General features: G+C 45.4%; 1 protein-coding gene across 5 annotated transcripts in view; it reads right to left on the reverse strand.

The window, feature by feature from the left end:
- Positions 1-23509, reverse strand: part of TMPRSS13 (transmembrane serine protease 13) — a 37922-nt gene that overhangs the window by 8855 nt on the left and 5558 nt on the right. For 2 of the 5 annotated variants that reach the window (XM_045839467.1, XM_045839453.1), the window contains exons 2-9: positions 10088-10292; positions 9631-9735; positions 7199-7237; positions 6980-7102; positions 6038-6167; positions 3089-3211; positions 2094-2137; positions 637-799 (exon numbers count right to left, since the gene is read on the reverse strand). In XM_045839467.1, the coding sequence (XP_045695423.1) occupies positions 637-799; positions 2094-2137; positions 3089-3211; positions 6038-6167; positions 6980-7102; positions 7199-7237; positions 9631-9735; positions 10088-10292 (932 nt within the window). The remainder of the gene's footprint in view (positions 1-636; positions 800-2093; positions 2138-3088; positions 3212-6037; positions 6168-6979; positions 7103-7198; positions 7238-9630; positions 9736-10087; positions 10293-23509) is intronic. The other 3 variants (XM_045839460.1, XM_045839466.1, XM_045839465.1) reach the window with 3 other exon arrangements.

Here is a 23509-nt window from a genome sequence, read left to right on the forward strand (position 1 = left end):
TGGCTTCCTCTGTACACCACCAAAAATCAAATAAGGTGGGCAGTACACATCTCAGTATTATTATCCTCAGCAGAAACAGAGCTTTAGACAAGACAGTCACCCACTGAAGACTCCTTCCTGGGCAAGCCCCTGAGACCTGTTTTCTAGAGCCCTTTCCTGCCCACCAGCTCAAAGGGACAAGCCTGGCTAGTGACTCAGAAACTACCTGCACTGCAACCCCTCCCCCAAATCCCCATCCCTCAGTTTTTGGGACAGTGGTCCTGATTTTCATGGGTTCCTCTACTATAAATTCCAGGTACAGGAACCAGCAGCAAAAAACCCAATGACTCTTTATTTCAGCCCATTCTTCAGGGGCAGGCTCCCAAGTCCTTTCTCCTGCCTGCTTCCCTCTCCTTAGGGACCATCAAACAAAAGCTTTTTCTCATTCTGGGCCTATTTCAGATCAAGTACCACCAACTTACACTCCCAGAACCAAGTACCTACTACAAATCATGGCCAAGGCCACCTGGCCCACTGCAGAGGGGTAGCCTCACACCAAGCTCTCCTTCATGGAGAAAGAAGCCAGTCTGCCATCAGCCCCTCCTGGTGATCTAGAACCCCCACAGCATCACATCACGTGCCCCCTCAGGTACTTACACAAAGAAGCAGTGGGCAGCAGTGAGCACCCACTGGGTGTCAATCAGTGTGCCCCCACAAATGTGGGTGGTGCCATAGTGCAGACTAACTTGCCAAGGCCATTTGCTCTCTGGGGCCAGTGCCCCTCCCACGATCCGCCCAGTCATGGCCCTGAGTCCACAGTCTAGGGGAAGAAGCAGAAAAGATGAACCATGAGCTCTGCTTTTCTCAGAGCCCTGCCATGTTCCCTGGGCCCAGGGCAGGCTCGGGCATTGAGGGCACCCACCCACCCATGGACACCACTTTACTCGCTTAATCTGATATGGCACAACTGTTTCCTCCAAAGCAGAGGTCCCACATAGTGGCTAGCTTTCTGGTGTCATCCAGTGGGAAGTTTGATCTTAGGCAGGTTCTTCTTTCTTCTTACTCATTCATTCTTTCAAAAATTCAACAAATTCTTACTAAGTAAGTGCCTGATACTGTGCCAGGCATTATAGTTACGATGGTAAATCTTGGGACTATTGTCAGGAGCTCAGGAAAGCAGATCAACTCTACCATGACCCTGAATTCATAGGCACTGTGATGGGGATCTCTATTATTTCCAACAAAACAAAACAAAAAATCAAAGGAGAAATAAACTTTCAATGATGCACAGGTGGGTTTATACCCACATGGTTCTCCAATGGGTTATTTAGTACTGTTGGAGACCATTCATCCCAGGGAACATTTGCAAACATTTTCTGGAGTGAGTTATCCCCCTAAAATCATAGGCAAGGAGGGCAGCCCTTGGAGTTTGTTCAGATATATGTTCTTTTCTCTTTGAAGGGGGAAAAGAGTGAGGAACTAGAGGTGGCCTAGTGCGTGGGCACTCCATCCATAGCACCATGTTCTTGGTCTGCTCAGAGGAGCACCCTCATGGCCATTACTGAGAACACAGCACACTTGTGGACCAATTAACAATTTAGAATTAGAGGTCAGACCATCGGTCAGATGCCAGCTCCTCACCTACCAGAAGTCTGACCTTAAGCAAAGTAAACATTTGTCTCTTTTCAATTAGTGGACAATAACAGTTCCTGCCTTGTGAGAATTAAACACAACAGGCACAGTGTCATACACAGAGAATATGCCTGGTAAATGTTGACTCTAGATCTAGTTCTTTGTTTATTGATATGGGAGCTTTAAGTGGGCCCAGACCTGCTCTCTCAGTCCTCTGCCCCCTGCCCAGAATCCAGAAGATTTGAAAAGCTTCTTTGCCATGAGTGAAGTAGCTGGGCTAAGGAGTCAGGAGAAAGGAAAATGCTATGCTCAAACTGCCCCAGTGCCTTCCAGGAATCCTGGCCCTGAAGCAGGCCTGCTGGCTAAATCCCTCTTCCTGGTGGAGTCCCAGGGCCAGCCATCTCTCTCAGAGAGGTCCCACCCCTCTGCCCCTGACTCCCACCCCCACAGGCCACAATTCAGGAGCAAAAGCATCTTCTTACGGGAACACTGAAGAGAGACATAATGCTGGGAAGGGCACTCAGACCTGCAGGAGAAAAGGCAGAAGGTGAGAGAGGGTATATAGCCACCTCCTCTAAGAAGCCTTTCCTCACTGAATCCTGCTCAGTTCCTACCCCATTTCTTTTGCACAAGAAAATGGAGATTCTGACCTTCTCCCTCCTAGTGGGTACTGACCCTTCCAGTGCTTTTTCTATATGAATAGAAACAGCTTGGTGCAAACCGTCTCCACTCCTCTCTGAACCCCTCACTTTCTAGCGGCAGATTACACACATTGTCTAGATTTACATCCTTTGAACTCATGACTGTTGTCCCAGCATCTTTCCACAACTAAACAGGCAGCCTAACACTCCATCAGAGTTCCTTGGTGCTCTCCAGCAATGTTGCATGCAAATCACCTGCCACGAAGCAGATGTCCAAGATGCAGCTGTTTCACTTCCCTTACCTCCCATCCCTTCTTTTCTTGGAGCCTTGTTTCCTCTCTTGTATCCCAAGGTAAATGCTGTTAGCTTGTGGAGCCGCCCCCCACTAACTTCCCCCTCAGTGGTGTTGAGACAAGCTCAGGGCTCTGGCGCAAAGATGACACATGGTGAGGAGGCTCAGAAGGAGGCTGGTGTCTCCCAGATGGGCCACCTGCCCCTGACCAGAGGCACCTGACCCTTCCCTGCTACTGCTCCTCCTCCCCACCCAGAGCCCACTCCTTACAGCAGTGCTCACTCTAAACACCTAGCTGACCTAATGTCTTCAAATCGTATTAATTGTCCCTGGTACCAGGTAAGCTCTTGGGAACACCTGTAACCCCAAGGTGTTTACTGCAGCAAGCCTCAATAAGAAGTCAGGAGGCAGGTGGTGAGTGAGTTCTGTTTCTAAGATGCTCCGGATATTTATGATGGACTCCTGGAGGCTGGGTCCCAGAAAGGCCAAGGGAGAGGGGCTCCCTGACTTCAAAATCCCCTGACCCCCTTATTCCCCTACTCACAGACAGGCAGCCTGGCCTGCCCTGCCACACCTGTAGAGGCTTTCCTGGATGGTGGAGTTGTACTCAGAGATTGAGAAACTGCTGCCGATAGCCCTGTAGGCCACCTCAGTAGTCCGGTAAGCACTGCAAGGGAAGACAGGAGCGGCAGTGGGTGTGGGGGAAAATGAGCTCCCCAAGAGACAGAGCCCACCCCCAGACCCCAGCTGGCATCAAAGTCCCACCAGCCTTGCTTACAGGGTCCAGAGACTGTCAAGGCCCCATAAGGTCTGGCCCCACCCACATAACCCCCACTGTGCCACACCCCTGCCCTGCCCTCCACTAGCTCTCTGTGTTAGCCCAGTTAGGGCAGCATTAGCATCTCCTGGGAATTTGTCAAAAATGCAAATTCTTGGGCCATACCTCAGACCAATTGTATCAGGAAGTCTGATTCTGTGTTTTAACAGCCTCTCCAGGTGATGCAGATACACACTCAAGTTTGAGAAACACTGATCTAGCCTTTTTCTAACCAAACTGTTATCCGTGGACCAGCAGCACCACCCTGGACCTGTTGAACCAGAGTCTGTATCTTAAAGATCCTCATTAACATGAGGTTTGCACTTTAAAATTTGAGAACCTTTTGCCCACTTGCTGGATCTCAGACCACAATGATAAGAACCACCTCAGGGTGTTTGCTAAGCAGGTTCTAAGTCATAATCCCAGAGATTTTGAATTTGGATAAATTTTAACAAACCCCAGCTCATTGTGATGTGAATGACCCGTGGACTGCTATGCACATGGCACTTGTGTGCATTTCTAGAACATGGTACATTCTTGCATGAGATCACTCCCTTGTACACAGTCCTTCTGCCTAGGAGCTCCTCAATTCTCTGCTGTCCTCCAAGTGCAGTCAGCAAACTCTCCATTGTGTGCATAGAGCTTCACCCATATTCTGTCATTACACATGACATTGTGCTGCAATCATTGGTTTAAGCCTCTCTTGCCCATACCATACTGGAGGTTCCCGAAGAACAGGATCTAGTCTTGTTCCTTTGTGTCTGGTGCCACATATTAAAAGCTCAATGAATGTTCTTTGAATAAATGACACTATCTACTGAAGCCCAAGGGAGGTTCAGACTTGCATAATGTCACATAATTAATTATTTGAAATGTCCATGCTCTTCAGACTAAACCATCCAGATTCCCCTCTCACAGGTGGGAACTCTGAGACTGAGGTGGGGACAGAGAACTAGTTCTAAGTCCTAGACCCCCAAAATGGTTTGCTAGGAGCTTCTTCTACAGCACAGGTGGCAAACACAAGGCCCAGGGGCTGAATCCAGCCCTCCACCTTGTTTTATACATCCCGGCACCTTGTTTCTACCAGGCGGCAGCGCTGAGCTCTTGCTTAACTGTTAAGGAGTAGTTAGTTACATTTATACAGTCCTGAAATTACACTTGGCCCTTTGAAAGCCACCACAAGGCTGATGTAGCCTCCAGTGAAAATGAGTTTGACACCCCTGTTCTACAGAGAGCCCACAGTAAGATCCTAAACCTAAACCTTCTCCCTACAACCTCACACACATTGATGAACTTCAAAACTATTTGGCTTGAAAACACAGATCAAGAGGGAGAATGGAGATGACTGTGTGGCCTGCAAATTGGGACTCCTTTGAGCCAGAAAGTCATTGTTTACCTGTCCTTCCTCTACCTACCAGTATCAGCTTCTTTGTTTAAAATCTTTAAAGCCAAAGATTCTTAGGAGTTTATCTGGCCACACCTGCCTACTTTGTTTTCATTTGATGAGTTTTAGCTCAAGCCACAACTGCTGCAGTTCAAAGTCCACTGAAGGGTTTGCATAGCCTGAGCTCCTAGTTCCCAAAAGTGAGAAAACAAGACCTGCCCAAATGCCTATCCACTTCAAAGGGCTACCATGACCATTAAATGTAATAAAGGGCACAAATGTGCTTTGATACAGAGAACCATTTGGGAGTGTGGTCCTATTGCAGATCTACAAAATTACTTTGGCCTCACAGAAATAGCTTGCCTCAGACTTTTAGATCCCATCCCAGGACCACCGTCACTTTAGGTAACTCAAAGGTGTCCTGAGCCAGTGACCTTAACTCTTGTCCCCATGAATCTTTTGTTCTTTTTAATTGTTGTTCAAGTACAGTTTTCTGTCTTTTACTCCCATCCTAGCCCACCCCCTGCAGCCTTCCCCACCTCCTTCCCATTTCCACCCCCCCCACTACTTTTTGTCCATGTGTCCTTTATACTTGTTCCTGTAAACCCTTCCCCTTTTCCCCTGAAATTCCCTCCCCTCTCCCCTCTGGTCACTGTCAGCCTGTTCTCTGTTTCAGTGTCTTTGGTTATATTTTGCTTGTTTCTTTGTTTCATTGTTTAGGTTCCTGTTAAAGGTGAGATCATATGGTATTTGTCTTTCATGACCTGGCTTATTTCACTTAGCATAATGCTTTCCTGTCCCATCCATGCTGTCACAAAGAGTAGGAGCTCCTTCTTTCTTTCTGCTGCATAGAATTCCATTGTGCAAATGTACCATAGTTTTTTGATCCATTCATTTACTGATGGGCACCTAGGTTGCTTCCAACACTTGGCTATTGTAAGTTATGCAAATTAAAACCACAATGAGATACCACTTCACACCAGTCAGAATGGCCATCATAAACAGAGCAACAAACAACAAGTGTTGGAGAGGTTGTGGAGAATAGGGGACCCTAGTGCACTGTTGGTGGGATTGCAGGCTGGTACAACCACTATGGAAAACAGTATGGAATTTTCTTAGAAAATTAAAAATGGATCTGCCTTTTGACCCAGCAATTCCACTGCCAGGATTATATTCTAAGAAACATGAAACACCCATGAATCTTTTTAATATGAGTTTTCTGCAATGAGCCTGAGACACTTTGCAAAGAATCAGAAACACCCCTGAAGCCAGAACACTGGGGGAAGTCTTACCTCTCAAAACCCAGCTGTTGGCAGGTCTTCACAGAGTAAGAATTGTTCCAGTTGTCACTGCAGATAGGAATCCACTGATGGGATGACCCAGAGTAGACTTTAAGCAGAGACTTGTCCCAGTCAAACCTCACTGCAGGGCAAGAAAAGGGTAAAGTGGGTCCTCAGCACCCAGGAAGCTCAAGTTTGGGGGGAATGAATTGAGTAAGGCTCTGAGAGGCTCCTGTCCTGAGGCTCTTTGCTGAGGCCTGGGAAAAATACCCAGGATCTTGGCCCCTGAGGTGATCATCAGTCAGTGCTTAGAAGCCCAAGACATGCAGTAAGGGCAGAGCCAAGGCAAGGGGCTAGAGCAGGCCAGAGAGCTCTCCATCCAACAGGGCCCAGGGGACCATTCTTAGGAGAAGAGGCAGACACTGCCAGCTGTTGCTCCGAGAGGGTAGTGACATGCTGAAATGAGAGACTGACTAAAGGAATAAGGTCTATGATCTGACTGAGTGCTCATTAGACAGTTTCAGTCACAGATGGTTGCAGTAATGAGCCAGGACAAATATAAATGCACAGGTAGAATGGATGGGACATGCACCCACCAACACATCAGGGCTATGTATAAACAACATGTGTGAAAGCCACTGAGAACTAGAACTCAATGACATCTCTGTGCTCATCTAGGCCAGCCACTTACAAACTGACCTTCATGAAATTGTAAGGGTGGAAGTCAGAGGTCACATGCTAGGCAGAGAGGAGGAGCACATAGACTGAAGCTCAGAGAAAGTAAGTGATTTGCCCAAGTCACACAGTACTCAAGGTCAGACTTTAAACACAAGGTTTCTGTGGCTAGAACCCAGATCCATTGATTCTCTGCCCATTGCCTCCCATTTGAGTTTGCAGTCATCAGGGTACACACATGCGTGTGTCCACACACACACCCATGCCCAGCCTGCTTACCACAGCCCAGCTCGTCACTCTTCAGCTTGCAGTCCACCACTCCATCACAGCGCACAGCATGCATGGAGCAGCTCTCCACTGGCTCCTTGTACTTGATTCCTGTGTGGCCTCGCCAGAAGTAGACTGGAAAAGATGAAGCAGACAGCCAGCTGCATCACTGTAGGCCCCAGAGACCAGACACTGAGCAGCCCAAGGCCCTGGGGTTTCTGAGACACCGACCTGCAATCCCTCTTGGACTCTGGGGCTCTCGTTCCCCATCTGTATGGAGAAAAAGCCTACTCAGGAATGCTCTGGAAAGCTCCTGCAAGCAGGGCAATACCAGGCAAACTTGAGCAGCCACCCAGAGAAAGAGAAGGAGAGAGTGTGAGACAGAGGGAGTTATGGAAGTGGATACTACTTTGGGAGCTCCCCAGCCTTATACACTGGCCAGAGCAGTGGCTAAAGAAACCATCTCCTCCAGTATGCTAGAGACCCCCTTCTCAGAACCCTTCTGGCCTCCATTTGTCTCTGTGCTATGCAGGGTGACTGCAGAGAAATTTCTAAATCTAGTCATACACCGGCAACCACTACCTGTCCTGTTTTCTCCAAAGTAACCACGTTTGAGTTTTCTTCCTCTTCCTCTTCCCTAAACTAGGGATGTCTTCTATACTCAGTCTTTTTCCCATTACTTGTCTTTATGCTTTTAAATATCTTCCCACTCAAAAAGCAACTCTAGATGGCTAATGCCCAAATGTGTAAGCTTTACAAACCATCTGTGAAAATCAGCCTCATGACTCCCTGTGTGTCTAACACCTATTTCTTTTCAGACTAGGAATTGTCATCCCTCCTGCCTGGAGACATTTCTCCTTGGATGCCAAAGAAACCTGAGTTCTGACTCTTCACTCTGCCTGTCCTCTAAACTGACTCCTGGCCCTAACCCTCCACTTCTCCCCCTGGCCCCACCATTCTCTCTGTCACCCAAGGTGAAGGTCACTCTTGTGTGACTGTTCCTTCCAGGTTCAGACATCAATCACTCCTAATCTCTTGGATGTGCCTCTATCCTCTGTGCCACCAACAACCTGAGCACTGAGGCTGCCACAATTACATTGATGTGTAGTGGGGAGAGCTCTGGATGAGGAGTCAGAGTTGGGGCTCTAGTCCTGACCCCTGATGTAGCTAGTCCTGATGTGACAAGCTCAGTGATCTGATATAGTTGCTCCCCTGGTGTTGGTAGGTCTAAAGGTCAGAGGACTTCAGGAAATGTTGTTAACTATGCTAAGAGCTATAACTAGTCAGGAAGCCTGCCCTCAGATGCCATCTCACCCCCCACCACAGATTTTCTCCTACTGCTCTCAGTGGACTGCAGGCTTTTCCCTGGACAGTTGCCTGGATGGGAAAGAGAGGGAGAGCAGGGCAGTGAGTCTCGAAGGAGGTTTACATGGATACCATATGGCAGGCATCATGACAGTGACATCTCCACTTTGTCAGGCAAGTGAGGAAGGGAGGTTCAAGGAAACTGATGAACTTGCTAAGGTACCACAGCTGGTAAGCAGCAGAGCCATGCACTTTGGCAGCTCTATGCAGTACTAAAGCTATGTGCTCAACCAGTACACGACCTCCTCCAGCACAGCCCTCTTTCTCAAACAGTCCTGCTGCCAGGTGTTTCTATAGCGTTACCCACCCCACACTCACCATACTGTGCTGGTTCTTTAATGGAATCCTTACCCCTCAGCCCAGCATTTGCAGCTCTCTACAACCTGGCCATGCTGCACACAAGCAAACGGTGGCCCCCAGGTCCCCAAATGGTTAGCAGGTCCCTCCTCTCTCTCCACGTTGCCCTGCCCAACTGCCCCGCCCACCTGCCCCAGGTTTCCTGCAGCTGTTCATCCCATTCAGATGCCTGGTGCCAGATGTTCTCCCATCTTCCAGGACTTCTGGCCTCATGACCTTTATGAGCCTCTGTCTCCCCAGGCCACACAGCTGTCACCTTTCCTGATGGTCCCACTCAAATGCATTTGGCTTTCCTTCATTTCAGCTATGCCTCCCAGGAGGCCATATTCTCCCTGAGGACAGGTAGTATGTGTGTTCCCCTTTTGCTCCCTCCCACTGAACCAAGTTTACAGTGGGCTCCCTGACAGAGAGCCCAGGGACATGTCCTGAGGATCTTTTCCAAAGAGAGGGGAAAAAATTGTGGATGCCTGAATCTCTGATCTCATTGACAGAAAATGCCTGAGAAACTTTTTTTGATCAGGGTTTTTATGTTTGTTTGTTTTTTTAATAATTAGCATTTTTAGAGTGGGATTTTGTACCAGGCATTTTACCATTATTTCATTTATTCCTCATAACTCTTGGAAGTCTCAATGAAATGAATGAGTGAATGAATGAATGAATTTAATCTCATTTGAAAATGCAGAAGCTAAGTTCTGAGTGAACTAATCTGTTCAGGTAAGCTGCACAATAAGAGGCACAGATGGGACTCAAGTCCAGGTTTCTCTCACCTCCTACACTCTTAACCTCATACTTCACAGGACCTAGGGGCACCATGGTTCAAGTAGAAGACTACTACTATTTGCAGTAGTCACCTTCTGTTTTCCTGCTGTGTGCCCCATCCCCAGACCCCACTGAACACTGGCAATGACCAAAACCACCCCTGCCCCCTCCGTGAAACTCACAGAGGATGATAAGAGATGCCACCAGGGCAATGAGGAGGAGGACACATCCGATGAGTGGCAGCCGCTTCTGGCCCTCCTGCCAGGTGAACTTGGGCAAGCTGACACCTAGGAGCAAGGCAGTAGTGGGGAAGGGTGAGACCATGGGAATGGGGTCCTTCCATGTGCAGCCTAACAGGGAGCCTGTGCCCTTGAGATCTGCACTCTGACCCAGACTGTGCAGCCTCCAAAGTGACACCTGCTTTGTTGGTCTGGTTTCTTAGCCCCTCCCCCATTTGCCCCATTAGCTTTCCCTACCTCCTCAGGACCCCTACTGCCACCCCTTCCAGGCCATTCCCCTTCCTTCCCATACATCATTATCCAGGGAGTAGAGGAGGAACAGTGAGTGCCAGTGCCAAGACTTTCCCCACCCATGGACTTCTCACTGCTCCTCTTGCTTTCCCTGCAGCATCCCCCTTACCTGGGGTTTCTCCAGTGGCCCTGGTGGCTGGTCCTGATGTGGCAGGAGATGTCCGGATAGGTGTGGCCCTCACTGGTATTGCTCTAACAAGGTGCACCCTTGTTGGAGAGGATGCTGTTGAGGCTGATCTGGCAGATGATGACCTGGAAGGTAATGCCCAGGTTGGGGCTGCCCGGGCTGGAGATGTCCTTGCCAGGGAAGCAATCTGAAAATAGAGTGAACACATCTCTTAGGCTGCACTCCTCCCAGCCCACCCAGCTGTCAGCTCTGCTGAGCTAAGAGAGAAATGCTCCAAGGCACGTGCTAGTCAGTGAGCAGAGCCACCACACAGGGAAGCATGAGAGAAGACAAGAGTGTTCAAGGATGGAATGAAGTTCAAAGATCCTGCTTCCCCTAGCTACCTACAGTCTGTTCCTATCACAGGGACCTGCAGAGGTGGGCAGAGAGTAGTGGGGCATCTGCCTGGAGCGTGGGGGCACCTGCTTCAGTCACACATATCTAGGGACCCTCAAAGAAGAGGATACTTGACTGACTCCTGACTCTGAAGGTCACTTAAAGAGATGTGGTCGCCTATGGGTGAAATATCCAGCCTTTCTGCCCTCTTCCCTTCATGCCCCTTTCTTTTATGTATGTGTGTTAGCTCGTAAGATACTGGTCTTACTATGAGCTGTCATAAAAAATGTAAAAAGTGCTGATTAAGAAAAGCCCTGACCTATGGGGTCAACATGTGACATCACCAGAGGCAGATCCAGAAAGACAAAATAGTGGTAAATACTAGAGGCTTCCAGGATGAAATTCACTGTGGTCTTCTGCATGATTTGCAATATTTTCTTTCCTGCATAGCTTTTTAACATTTATTTCTTGCCCATCAAGTTTGTGCATATTAAGTCACTAGATTTTTATTAAGTCATGAAAAATAAACTATAGTTTATAATAGTCTTAATCTCTTTATATACTTATTAATACTGGTTCACATGCTGTTGATAGAGGGATTACTGGGCAGGGATTATTTTTGTGGATGTGGGTTTCTTTCCTGGTCTGTGTGTTTTTGTTCTGGCATCATCACAAAACAGCATACAAGATGTAGTGGTGGGCATAGTGACCCTCAGTCAACCAGCTGGAGGGGTGGCCCATCAAAGAATTACCCAACAACAATCAAAACCCAATTATATCCAAAGACACAACATAAAAGGCATAAAGAACATCCCAAGAGCATCAAGTTCAAGGGGTCAAGGAAAGTGCACTACTGAATCTCACAAGTCACCTATCATACAAGTTCACACCACAAATTCAGAGAGTAAAAACAGATCCATTTAAGAAGCAGAAGCAAAAAAAAAAAGAGAGAGAGTCTCACAAATAATGGGAAGACAAAGAAACGACCTCCAAATGAATGGAAAGGAGGAATTCACAGAAAGAGTGCTAAATGAAATAGAGGCAAGTCAACTATCAGATATTGAGTTCAAAGCAGTGTTATAAGGAAGCTCAATGAGCTCACTGGGAATTACCAAAAACTACAGGGAAACTATGAGGAACTTACTACAAACTATATCAGCATGAAAAAGGACATAGAAACTATCGAGAAGAGCCAAGAGGAAATGAAGAATACAATTTCTGAATTGAAGAACACAATAGAAGGCATCAAAAACAGGCTAGATGAAGCAGAGGATCAAATCAGCAAGCCAGAGGACAAGGTAGAAAAAACTCCCAAAAAGTGCAAGATAAAGGGAAAAGACCCAAAATGAACAAAGAGGGGTTAAGGGAAATGTAGGAAAACAAGAAACATAATAATATCCATGTAATGGCGATACCAGAAGAAGAGGAGGAGCAAGGGATAGAAAACCTGTTTAAAAATGACCTAATGGAAAACTTCCCTAAATTGATGAGAGAAAAAGTCACACAAATCCAGGAAGCAGAGAGGGTCTCAATCAAGAGGAATCCAAAGAGGCCCACTTCAAGACACAACATAATTAAAATGGCAAAATTCCAAGGCAAAGAAGAGATTCTTAAAGGCAGTAAAGAAGAACAAGAAGTAACATACAAGGGAGCCCAGATAAGGCTAGCATCTGACTTCTCAATGGCAACACTTCAAGCCAGAAAGGAATGGCAAAAAATATTCCAAGTAATGAAAAACAAGCCTGCAACCAAGACTGCTCTATCCAGCAAGGCTCTCAATTAAAATGGATGGCCAAATAAGGAGTTTCCCAGAAATAAGAAGGCTCAAAGAATACACCTCCACCAAACCAGCTCTGCAAGAGATGCTAAAGGGACTGCTTCAAGAAAAGGAAGAAAAAGAGTGAGAGAGAGAGGAACACACATCCAAAGGGGTAAAATGGCAATGAATAAGTACCTATCAATAATAGCCTTCAATGGAAATGGATTAAAAGCTCCAATCAAAAGACATACAGTAGCTGAATGGATAAGAAAACATGACCCGCACATATGCTGCCTACAAGAGAACCACCTGAGAAAAAAAAAAGGCCTACACAGACTGAAAGTGAAGGGTTGGAAAAAATATTCCACGCAAATTGATAGGAATAAAAAGCTGGGGTAGCAATACTTATATCAGACAAAATAGACTTCAAAACAAAGGCCATAAAAACAGACCAGAAGCATACTTCATAATACTTAAGGGAAGAATCCATCAAGAAAACATAAACATAAGCCCTGGCTGGCGTAGCTCAGTGGACTGAGCGCAGGCTGCAAACCAAAGTGTCGCAGGTTCGATTCCCAGTCAGGACATATGCCTGGGTTGCAGGCCATGGCCCCCAGCAACCACACGTTAATGTTCCTCTCTCTCTCTCTTTCCCCCTCCCTCCCCTCTTTAGAAATAAATAAATAAAATCTTTTAAAAAAAGAAAACATAAACATTATAAACATATATGTATCCAAAATAGGAGCACTAAAACCTGTAACAAAAATCAACCAAAAGAAAGATATAGGTAGCAACATACTAGGGGATTTTAACAATACTAGGGGACTTTAACACCCCACTGTCAAAAATGGATAGATCTTCCAAACAAAATATAAACCAGGGTATTGTGGCATTGAACAATGTCCTAGATCAAATGGACTTAACTGATATATATATAGAACCTTTCATCACAAACAAGCAAAATGCACATTCTTTTCCAATTCACATGGAACATTTTCAAAGATACACCACATGACAGGACACAAAACAACACTCAACAGATTCAAGAAAATTGAAATAATATCAAGCATTTTCTCTGATCACAAGGGACTGAAACTAGAAACAAACCTCAAGGGAAAAAACTCAAAAACTCTCAAAATCATGGAGATTGAATAGCATGCTATTAAACAATGAATGGGTTAAGAATGAGATCAAGGAAGAAATCAAAAAGTTTCTGAAAACAAGTGAAAATGAATTCACAACAAACCAAAACTTAAGTGACACAGGGAAGACAGTCCTGAAAGAGAAGTTCATAGCCATACAGGCCTACCTTAAAAAGACAGAAACATTTCAAACAAACAACCTAACCCTACGTCTACAAGAACTGGAATAGCAACAACAAAGACAGCCCAGAGATAGTAGAAGGAAGGAAATTACCAAAATCAGAGCAGAATAAATGACGTAGAGGCTAAAAGAACAATTCTAAGGATCAATAAATCCAGAAGCTGGTTCTTTGAAAATAAAAACAAAATCAACAAGCCTTTAAGCAGACTCATCAGGAAAAAGAGAGAGGACCCAAATAAACAAAATCAGGGTAATATTGCTGATATTACCGCTGATGAACAGGGTAATATTGCTGATGAACATAGATGCTGAAATCTTACACAGAATATTGGGAAACCGCATCCAGCAATACATTAAAAAGATCATACACCATTATCAAGTGGGATTCATCCCAAAGATGGAAGGATGGCACAATATTCTCAAATCAATAAATGTAATTCATCATAAACAAAAGGAAAGACAAAAATCACATTATCATGTCAATAGATGTGTAAGAGCGTTTGATAGGGTACAACACCCATTTATGATAAAAACACTCAGCAAAGTGGGAGTAGAGGGATCATATATCAACATAATACAAGCCATATATGAGAAACCTACAGCCAACATTATACCCAATGGACAAAAACTAAAACTTTCCCACTGAGAACAGGAACAAGACAAGAATGTCTGTTTTCACCACTTCTATTCAACATAGTATTGGAAATCCTAGTCACAGTGATAAGACAAGAAAAACAAATAAAAGGTATCCAAATTGGAAAGGAGGATGTAAAACTGCAAATGCAATGAGAGTGTACACAGAAAATCCTACAGACTCCACCATAAAATTACTCAACCTAGTAAGTGAATTTGGCAAAACAGGGTGATACAAAATTGATATTCAGAATTTGAAGGCATTTTTGTACACCAACAATGAAATATCAGAAATAGAAATCAGGAAAAAAATCCCCTTTGATACAGCAACAAGAAAAATAAAGTACCTAGGAATAAACCTAACCAAGGAGGTAAAAGACCTATACTCAGAGAACCATACAACACTGAGGAAAGAAATTAAGGAAGATGCTAACAAATGGAAGCATGTACCATGCTCATGGATTGGAAGAATTAACATCATCAAAATGCCCATACTACCCAAAGCAATTTATAGATTCAATGCAATTCCTATTAAAAAACCAATGACATATTTCACAGATACAGAACAAACATTTCAAAAATTTGTATGGAACCATAAACAACTCCAAATAGCCACAGCAATTTTGGGAAAGAAGAACAAAGTAGGATGGATCACAATACCTGACATCAAACTATATTACAAGGCCAAAATATCAGAATAGTTTGGTACTGGCATAAAAACAGACACATAGACCAATGGAATAGAATAGACAGCCCAGAAATTAACCTAAGTCTCTATGGTCAGTTAATATTTGACAATGAGAGCAGAGACATAACATGGAGTAAAAATAGCCTCTTCAACAAATGGTGTTGGGAGATTTTGACAGCTACATGCAAAAAAATGAAACTCTACCCCCAACTTACAGCATACACAAAAATAAACTCAAGATGGATAAAAGACTTAAATATATATCACAACACAATAAAAGTCCTAGAGGAGAACATAAGCAGAAAAATCTCCGATATTCCACACAGCAATATTTTCACTGATATGTCCCCTAAAGAAAGGGTCATAAAAAAAAGAATAAACAAATGAGAATTCATCAAAATAAAAAGCTTTTGCCCAGCTAAAGAAAACAACACTAAAGTGAAAAGGGAACCAACCATATGGGCAAGTACGTTTACAAATGATACCTCTAACAAGGGTTTAATCTCCAAAATATATAAAGAACTCACAGGACTCCACCTCAGGAAGACAAACAACCCAATTTAAAAAATGGACATAAGACCTGAACAGACACTTTTCTAAGGAGGACATATAGAAGTCCCAGAGACATCTGAAAGGATGCTTAGCATGAATAGCCATCAGAGAGATGAAATTAAAACCACAATGAGATACCACTTCACACTGGTGAGAATGGCCATCATAAACAAATCAATGAACAAGTGCTGGTGAGAAAAAGGAACGCTAGTACACTGTTGGTGGGAATGCAGACTGGTGCAGCCACTGTGGAAAACAGTATGGAATTTCCTCAGAAAGTTAAAAATGGAACTGCCTTTTGACCCAGCATTCCACTGGTGGGGTTATACCCTAAGAATCCTGAAACACCAATTCTAAAGAACATATACACCCCGAAGTTCATAGCAGCACAATTTACAATAGCCAAGTGTTGGAGTAATCTAAGTGCCCATCAATAAATGAGTGGATCAAAATACTATGGTACATTTACACAGTGGAATTCTATGCAGCAGAAAGAAAGGAGGAGCTTCTACCCTTCATGACAGCATGGATGGTACTAGAGAGCATTTGCTAAGTGAAAGAAGCCAGTCAGTGAAAGATAAATAGCACATTATCTTACCTGTAAGTGCAACCTAATCAACAAAACAAACAAGGAAACAAAATATAACCAGAGACATTGAAATAAAGAACAGACTGATGTAAACAGAGGGGAGGGGGAAGGAGATAATGGGAGCAAAAAGGGGAAGTGTCATCAGTGAACATGTATAAAGGACACATGGACAAAACCAAAGTGGGGGTAGGATTGAGAGTGGGCCGGCAGGGAGTGGTGGGAGGAAAATGGAGACAACTGTACTTGAACAACAATAAAAAAAATTTAAGAAAAAGAAAAGCCCTGACCTGCCTTGTACCCCACATTCTCAGTAGCCCCTGAATTTACATGAGCAGCCACATGTATACTCACACTCACACATGCACACATCCACACATGCATGCCCCAGTGAATCAGGGACACTGGCAAGGCAAGATGTAGGAGGGAGGAAGGTGTGAACTGGGGTATGATTCCATCACTCTTGGACAAGATCCTTAATTTATATTAGTACTTGGTATATTAGTTTATACTTGGTACTTTAAAATATAGTCATAATTATATTTAGTACTTTAATGTATAGTCATAGAGAACTTGACATCCTCTAAGTGTTTTATGTATATTTACTCATTTAATCATTAGAACAACCCTATGAGGTAGGAATTCTCATTATCCCCATTTTACAGAGGGAAACAGAGGCAGAGAGACTAAGCAACTGATTAAGCTAGCAGAGCCAAGATGAAAGCCCAGGAAGTCAGGTTCTAGAGGCCATGCTCTAACCTCTAGACTTTGCTGCCTCTTAGGAAAGGATGTATGAGATAATGCAGCAGCTGATCATAGCAGTCAATCAGTGAGTTCCAGTCCTGTTGCCTCCTGGCAACCCTGAGCCATTGTTTGGTCTAAATGTGGAAGAGGGAGCCAGTGGACAGTTGAGTGGATAAGTAGTGCTTGAGCAGCCTCTGCTGTGAGCCTGCAAGGCCCCCAGCCCCTGTCACCAATTCAGGCACCTTCTCACCTTTCTCTGGCTCCTTATAGAGATCTGTCCACCCTTCTTTGCACCATCTCTGCCTGTTAAGTCCCCTCTAGAAGTCCCCGGAGCAGCAGGGGAAGCTGGGAATTGACCTGGTCCAGGGGTCACATCTTACCCTCATTATAATTTCTGCCAGACACTGACTGGCTGCCCAGAGGGCAGGCCTCCTGAAAGCAGCAGGAATGGTGAGAGGCACACTTGTGCTTGGGGACCCTGCAATGGAGGCACAGTCTGCAGGGGCACATTGAGGACACAGGATCTGGACCTTGGCCCCCCTGCTTCCCTCCCTCACCTTCCACTGTGCTTAAAAGCATTTGGCATTATTACAAGGCAGACCAGTTACTAAAAAGTCCTCATGAAATTACCTAGCCCAAGTCAATACCATCATCCCTACCAGGCAGGTATTTGCATTTTGTTTGTTTGTTTGTTTTGTTTTGTTTTGTTTTTGTTTTAATTCCCTCTTCTAAGAGTCCAAAGTAATTAATTTGATCACTTCCTCATTTTTCTGGAGTCTGTGGGGTGAATTCAAGGAGAAATCCCCAGTCCCTGATCACAGTCAGCTTGCCAGAGGCAGGGACCAGGATCAACCCCCTCAGGGAGTTACTGGAGCTGATCAGTGGATGCCCCAGCCAGCTGATCAGGGTATACTTATGTGTGTACAGATGCTTGCCACTGCTGAACCAGAACTCAGGTTCCCCCTCACCCACATTGTTTCATTTCCACAAAATAAAAACAGATTAAAATTAGCCCCTGGAAGCCTCAACAAGAACAGGACTGGGGTGGGGCAAGGAGAGATAGTGAGGCTATGTTGAAGCATAGAGTGCAACAATTGATGGCACTGGAGGCAGGCAGACCTGGGTCTCAACCCTAGGTCTAGCAGCATGACCTTGGGAAAGCCACATAACTTTCCTTTTTCTTTTTCATTTTCTTAATCTATAGAATAGGACAAACAAGCCTGAGGTCTCAATGAAATAAACAAGAAGCTCTTGCCCATGTCTTGCACATGGCAGTGGGACAGGAATGAGTCTGCACTGCTACAAGAGCACCAACTGTGCTGAGATCGAACAACCATGGGGCATGACCAAAGGGCCGAAGGGTAGTATGAGCTCATCTTAGGGAGAAAAGGGGGTGCTGGACAAAGGCCAGACTGAAATCCTTCAGTAAGAGGGACAAGCCCTGGCCTTCCCACCACCGGGGACCCAAGCCTCAGCATCTGGCCAGGACAGTGGCATTGTGGCACCCAACTGGCCTACTTTCAACTCTGTAATGTTCTCCAAGTCTTCCCCAGCCTCAGGGAAAGAATTCTCATTATTCAATTCAATAAAGTGATAATAGCTTACATAGGTGTAGAACTTGACAGTTTACAATAATGTCCATGTCTCTGTCCTCATAAGGTCCTCACTCTATCCCTGAGAGGCTGACACTTTTAGAATCACATTTTACAGATAAGCAAACCCAACTCAGAGCTTAGATGCCTCAGAATCACATAGCCAGGAACCTGGCCCAAGCCTGTGTGCATCCAAGACCCCTGCCTGCTTCTTCCTGAACCCAGGTATAAGTAATCATTTTGCATTTGTGCCATGGCTAAGAACTTGGGCTAAGGCCCTTGCAGGGTGGGAACGCGACATGGAGCCAAGGAGTGGGACTGGGGGTTCCCACGAGGATCTTGGTCTTGTTGAACTTGTCAATGGGAAGCAGGGTTAGGTCCAGTGACCTGCCAGGACCAGGCAGAACCTGGTGGATAGGAGCAGCAGTGTCATAGTCACCAAGCACTCTCTAAGCCAGCTGGTGACTCTGGGCTAGTGACATAACCTCTTTACACCTCAGTTTCCTTATCTGTACAGTAAGCTAATCACCCTGCTTCATAGCATTGTATTGATAGATGGTACACGTAAAGTAAGGACTTGGTGACCATTAGCTGTGATGATGACCATTTGTGTCTGTTTGTTTGTTAAAGATGCTGAGCTAGAATCAGAGAGATGCAAATTAAAACCACAATGACATGCCACTTCACACTGGTCAGAATGGCCATCAGAAACAAATCAACAAACAACAAGTGTTGGAGAGGATGTGGAGAAAAGGGAACACTAGTACATTGTTGGTGGGAGTGCAGACTGGTGCAGCCACTGTGGAAAACAGTATGGAATTTCCTCAGAAAGTTAATAATGGAACTGCCTTTTGACCCAGCAATTCCACTCCTGGGATTACACCCTAAGAACCCTGAAACACCAGTCCAAAAGAACCTATGCACCCTAATGTTCATAGCAGCACAAATTACAATAGCTAAGTGTTGGAAGCAACCTAGGTGCCTATCAGTAAACGAATGGATCAAAATACTATGGTACATTTACACAATGGAATAATACTACACAGCAGAAAGAAGGAGCTCCTACTCTTTGTGATAACATGGATGGAACTGGAGAACATTATGCTAAGTGAAATAAGCCTGGCAGTGAAAGACAAACACCATATGATCTCACCTATACGTGGAACCTAATCAACAAAACAAACAAGCAAGCAAAATATAACCAGAGACATTGAAATTAAGAACAAACTGACAATAATCAGAGGGGAGTTGCGGGGGGTGGGGTGGGAATGGGGGAGAAAAGGAGGAAGTGTTTTCAGGAACATCTATAAAGGACACATGGACAAAACCAAAGGGGGGTTAGGATCAAGGGTGATAAGTGGGAATGGCTTGGGTGTGGGGGAGTGCTGGGGAGAAAATGGAGACAACTGTACTTGAACAACAATAAAAAAAAGCAAATGGGACTTTAAAAAATCTCCCTCTGTATTCCAAGCTCTTATTAGGACAACCCACAGGGATGTTTTCCTTGGCAGGTTTGCAGAGCATTTATTAGCCAGTGAGCTCTCCAGTCTAAAATTTAAGATAATTTGAGAGACTCATAAGGACTTGGACTTAGTGCTTTAAATAAATTCAGAATGATAAGTTTTTCCAGTGAATTTTTACTATTGAAATTATTAAAGAAATGCTCAACTTAAAAAAAAGATGCTGGGCTAGAAATAGAAAAATATGTGTTTAAATATGGTTCCATCCATTTCTTCCTGGGTTACTGAAGCAAGTAAGTTCACACTTTAGAGTGTCTTCATACAGGTAAAATCTAACTAGTCCTGCCTCCTTCCCCCAGATAACCCAGGAGCCTGGTCTATAAATATGTATCACCACAATGAAGATACTGCTCATCAGGTACTTTACTTGATCCCATTTCAACCATGTAACAGCTCTTAGTGGTTGGTATTTTAAACTTTATTACAGAGATTTTGAAACTGAGGTCCAAGATGGTTAAGGATATGTCCCAAATTCACATCTCAGGTAAGTGACAGGGCTTGGATTCTAATCAGGCCTCCTAGAAGCAAGTAGAGTCTGGACCAACAATATCCAAACTGGCCCATAGTACTTCCTTCATTTCTTTGAGGCTTACAATTTGCTAAGAGCTTTCACACCCATTATTTTATTTGATTTTTACAAGGCTCCTAGTTAGCAAGCTGACAAGAATTATTACCCTCTACTTATACATGAGGAAACTGGGGTTAAGAGGAACTAAAGAGCATGCCTAAAGCCCCTAAACTTGTTGGTGATCTTGGTAGGGACTCTATCCTAATCTCCTGATTCCCACTCAAGATCTCAAGCTGTCTCCACCTGATCAGGACCCAGAGACCCTGGTCTTGTTAACCCATCAAGATGGGTAGGAACAAAGCAGCTACCCTGAAAGAGAGCTGAGAGGCAGGTAGAGGCCCAGAGGAAAATGTGTGAAGCTTGGGGCAGACTGGAACAGTGGGAGGGAGTTAGAACAAAGAGGAAGAGGCTCAGTGGAAAGGAGGGGCAGCCAGAAAAGCAGAGAGGAAACCTCCTGAGCTGTGTTTGCTTACCCTACCCACAGGTAGGTCCCAACCACCCTTTGCAGCCTTGGCCAGCAAGGAGGAGAGGCCTTGGGGAGGTGAGTCCTGGGGTCCAGGCAGGACCTCCACCTGAGTTCCTCTTCTCTAAGTCTGGAGACAGGTGGGATTTGTAAAATGGGACTAATCTTGAGTTCAGTACCCAGCGAGCCAGAAGGAGTGGTAAGTGGTCCCTAGCCAAGCTCCTTAAAACCATTAGCTCTGAGCCTCAATAGCCCATTATAAAGTCTTCCAGGGTTGTGAAGTGTAGAGTATAGGGATGGAGGGGAATCTGGGGGAAGGTGTTGGAAGAGCAATATCCAAGGAAGAGCCAGAAGTCCTGGAGGCTCTGGCTCAGTAGAGCTGGCATGGTGATGTAAGAACTGGTGAGAAACAGCTGGGGGTGTTTCTGGCCCCACAGACCAGGGCAAAAAGAGAATCTTGGATTCCACATCCCACATGAGAACTGCACATGTGGGGAAATGCAAACTCCAGCAGGGAAAACAGGATGGAAGTGTTGCCCCAAGACCAGATAAAAACAGACTCCAGAATGCAGCTGTCTGCTCCATCCCCCTAACTTTGAACCTGAACTCAAACCATTGCAGGAGCTAGGAAGAATTCTCCTTTTCCAGGAGCACAGAATAAAAGATACCACAGCTACTCTTCTTAACCCATTTCACAACATGCCACCCCACCCTGCTGGAAGTTCTGCCTGATAAACCTACAACAGCAGTAACTCATTTCCTTTTCTCAATTCTTTGAGTGCAATGCTGAGATTCCAGCTTCCCTCCCAGAAGACTGACCACACTCTCAGAACAGATACCTTGAGCACATGGGGAAGAGGGAGGGGAGCAGATGTCTTGCCCAATGTTCCAAGCTACAAGGGGCAGAACCCAGACCAGAATTAGCCCACCTCTAAGCCTATGCCAGTGAGCAGAAGACCCAGAAACGGAACTCCAATGAGCAACTCCTGGGCCAGGGACTCAGGCTCCCACAACCTGTTTACAGCCCAGAGGTTCCTCAGCTTGCAGGTGAATAGGAAAGAGTCAGAGTGGAGGCAACTCTGGGCCATTTCCCTGGCCTAGCATTGCCAGTCATTCTCCCCTGGACCTGACTGTTCTCCCACCCATCCTGGATGGCATCTGCGGTTACCCCATAGTGCAGTACAGTCACGAACCTTCACCATGTAAGGAACAAGGCCTACCCCCAGGCTGTCATTGTGCCTCTGCAGCTCCCAGGGGTCCCCAGTCAAAACTCATCCAGCCCCCTTAGGATGATCTGGGGCAGGAAGTGGCATGGCTGGGAGGCAGGCAGGGCAGGGATCCATAGGAAGACAGGGAGAAGGCTGAAAATAGCAGTTCCCAGAGCTGGGGCTCTTTCCAAGAACTTCCCTGGACAGAAATCAATAATGATTATTATTCCCATTTTACAAACAGGGAGATAGAGGCCCAAAACATTTGCGTGCTTTATCCAAAGTCACTTAGGTATATCTTAGTGAATAATAGGGACAAAAACCCAAGGCCCCATGTACCTAGTTTCACTGCTCTCTATGTCATGGCTTCCAGGGGCAGGTTCCCCACTCCAAGGTGAATGGGGCATTTGTATGATTTCCTGTGGCAGACTCTGCCCCGTGGGCCCTTACCTGGTGGCAGATGGAAGTCAACAAACCCCTTGGCCCCTCTGGGTCTCCTGTAGGCCCAGCCAGTGATGCCACAGAAAAGAGGTTGGTGCTGAGTGATGTTACAGCCACTTCATGGGTTGTTTCATGTGTGGCCATGACCACAGATTTAATCCTGGGCTTTTAAAGGCACTGTTCTCCAACCACAGACATTACCCTATAAAAAGGCCTCATGCTACACCTAAAGGATATGCACCAGCAGTAGCAACTGCAACACATCTTCATGGCCCGAGGGTATGCCCCTGAAGTCCAGCCCAAGTTGCCCGGGCCTCCCTTTATAAAGGCATCCTGGGCACAAGCTATCAGAGCTCAAAGGATCTTGAAAACTCTCTAGTCCAAATCTTTATTCTACTAATGAGGCAATTATGGCCAAGAAAGGCAGTGTGAGCTGTCTAAGGTCACACAGCCAGCTGGGGGCAGTGCCAAGACTAGTACTCTGATCTTCTGGCTCCTGTCCTTGAGCTATCACACCTCTCTGTGCTCTCCCACTGCCAAATAAGTGCTCTGACAGAAATAGTCCCTCACCAGATCTAGGCCCTTGTGGCAGCTTTTCTCTCCCAGTGCCCTGAGTACCAAGGATATTCAAAGAGGTGCACATGTTACAGAACAGACTCAGCACAGGGCAGGGGATGAACAATATACTATTACTGAATGGACCACCCCCCTTGTGCTCTGGGGGTCCCCCACCCCCGTACTAGGTTTGCCCTGCCCACCACCAGGGAAAGACATCTCTCAATGCCAGGCATTGGTGAAAAGGAAAGGAATTATTTATTTAAAAAGTTATACAGACTTAGAGTAATGACTTACTGTCTTCATTAAAATACTAAAGTCCTTTAGAATATTCAGAAACACACACAGTCCTTCCTTCTCCCTCTGCCCAGTCCAGGGTACCATATCCCAGGAAAAG

The sequence above is a fragment of the Phyllostomus hastatus genome, unplaced genomic scaffold (assembly GCF_019186645.2).
Source record: "Phyllostomus hastatus isolate PE091 unplaced genomic scaffold, TTU_PhHast_1.1 phas_contig_113, whole genome shotgun sequence".
Taxonomy (NCBI): domain Eukaryota; kingdom Metazoa; phylum Chordata; class Mammalia; order Chiroptera; family Phyllostomidae; genus Phyllostomus; species Phyllostomus hastatus.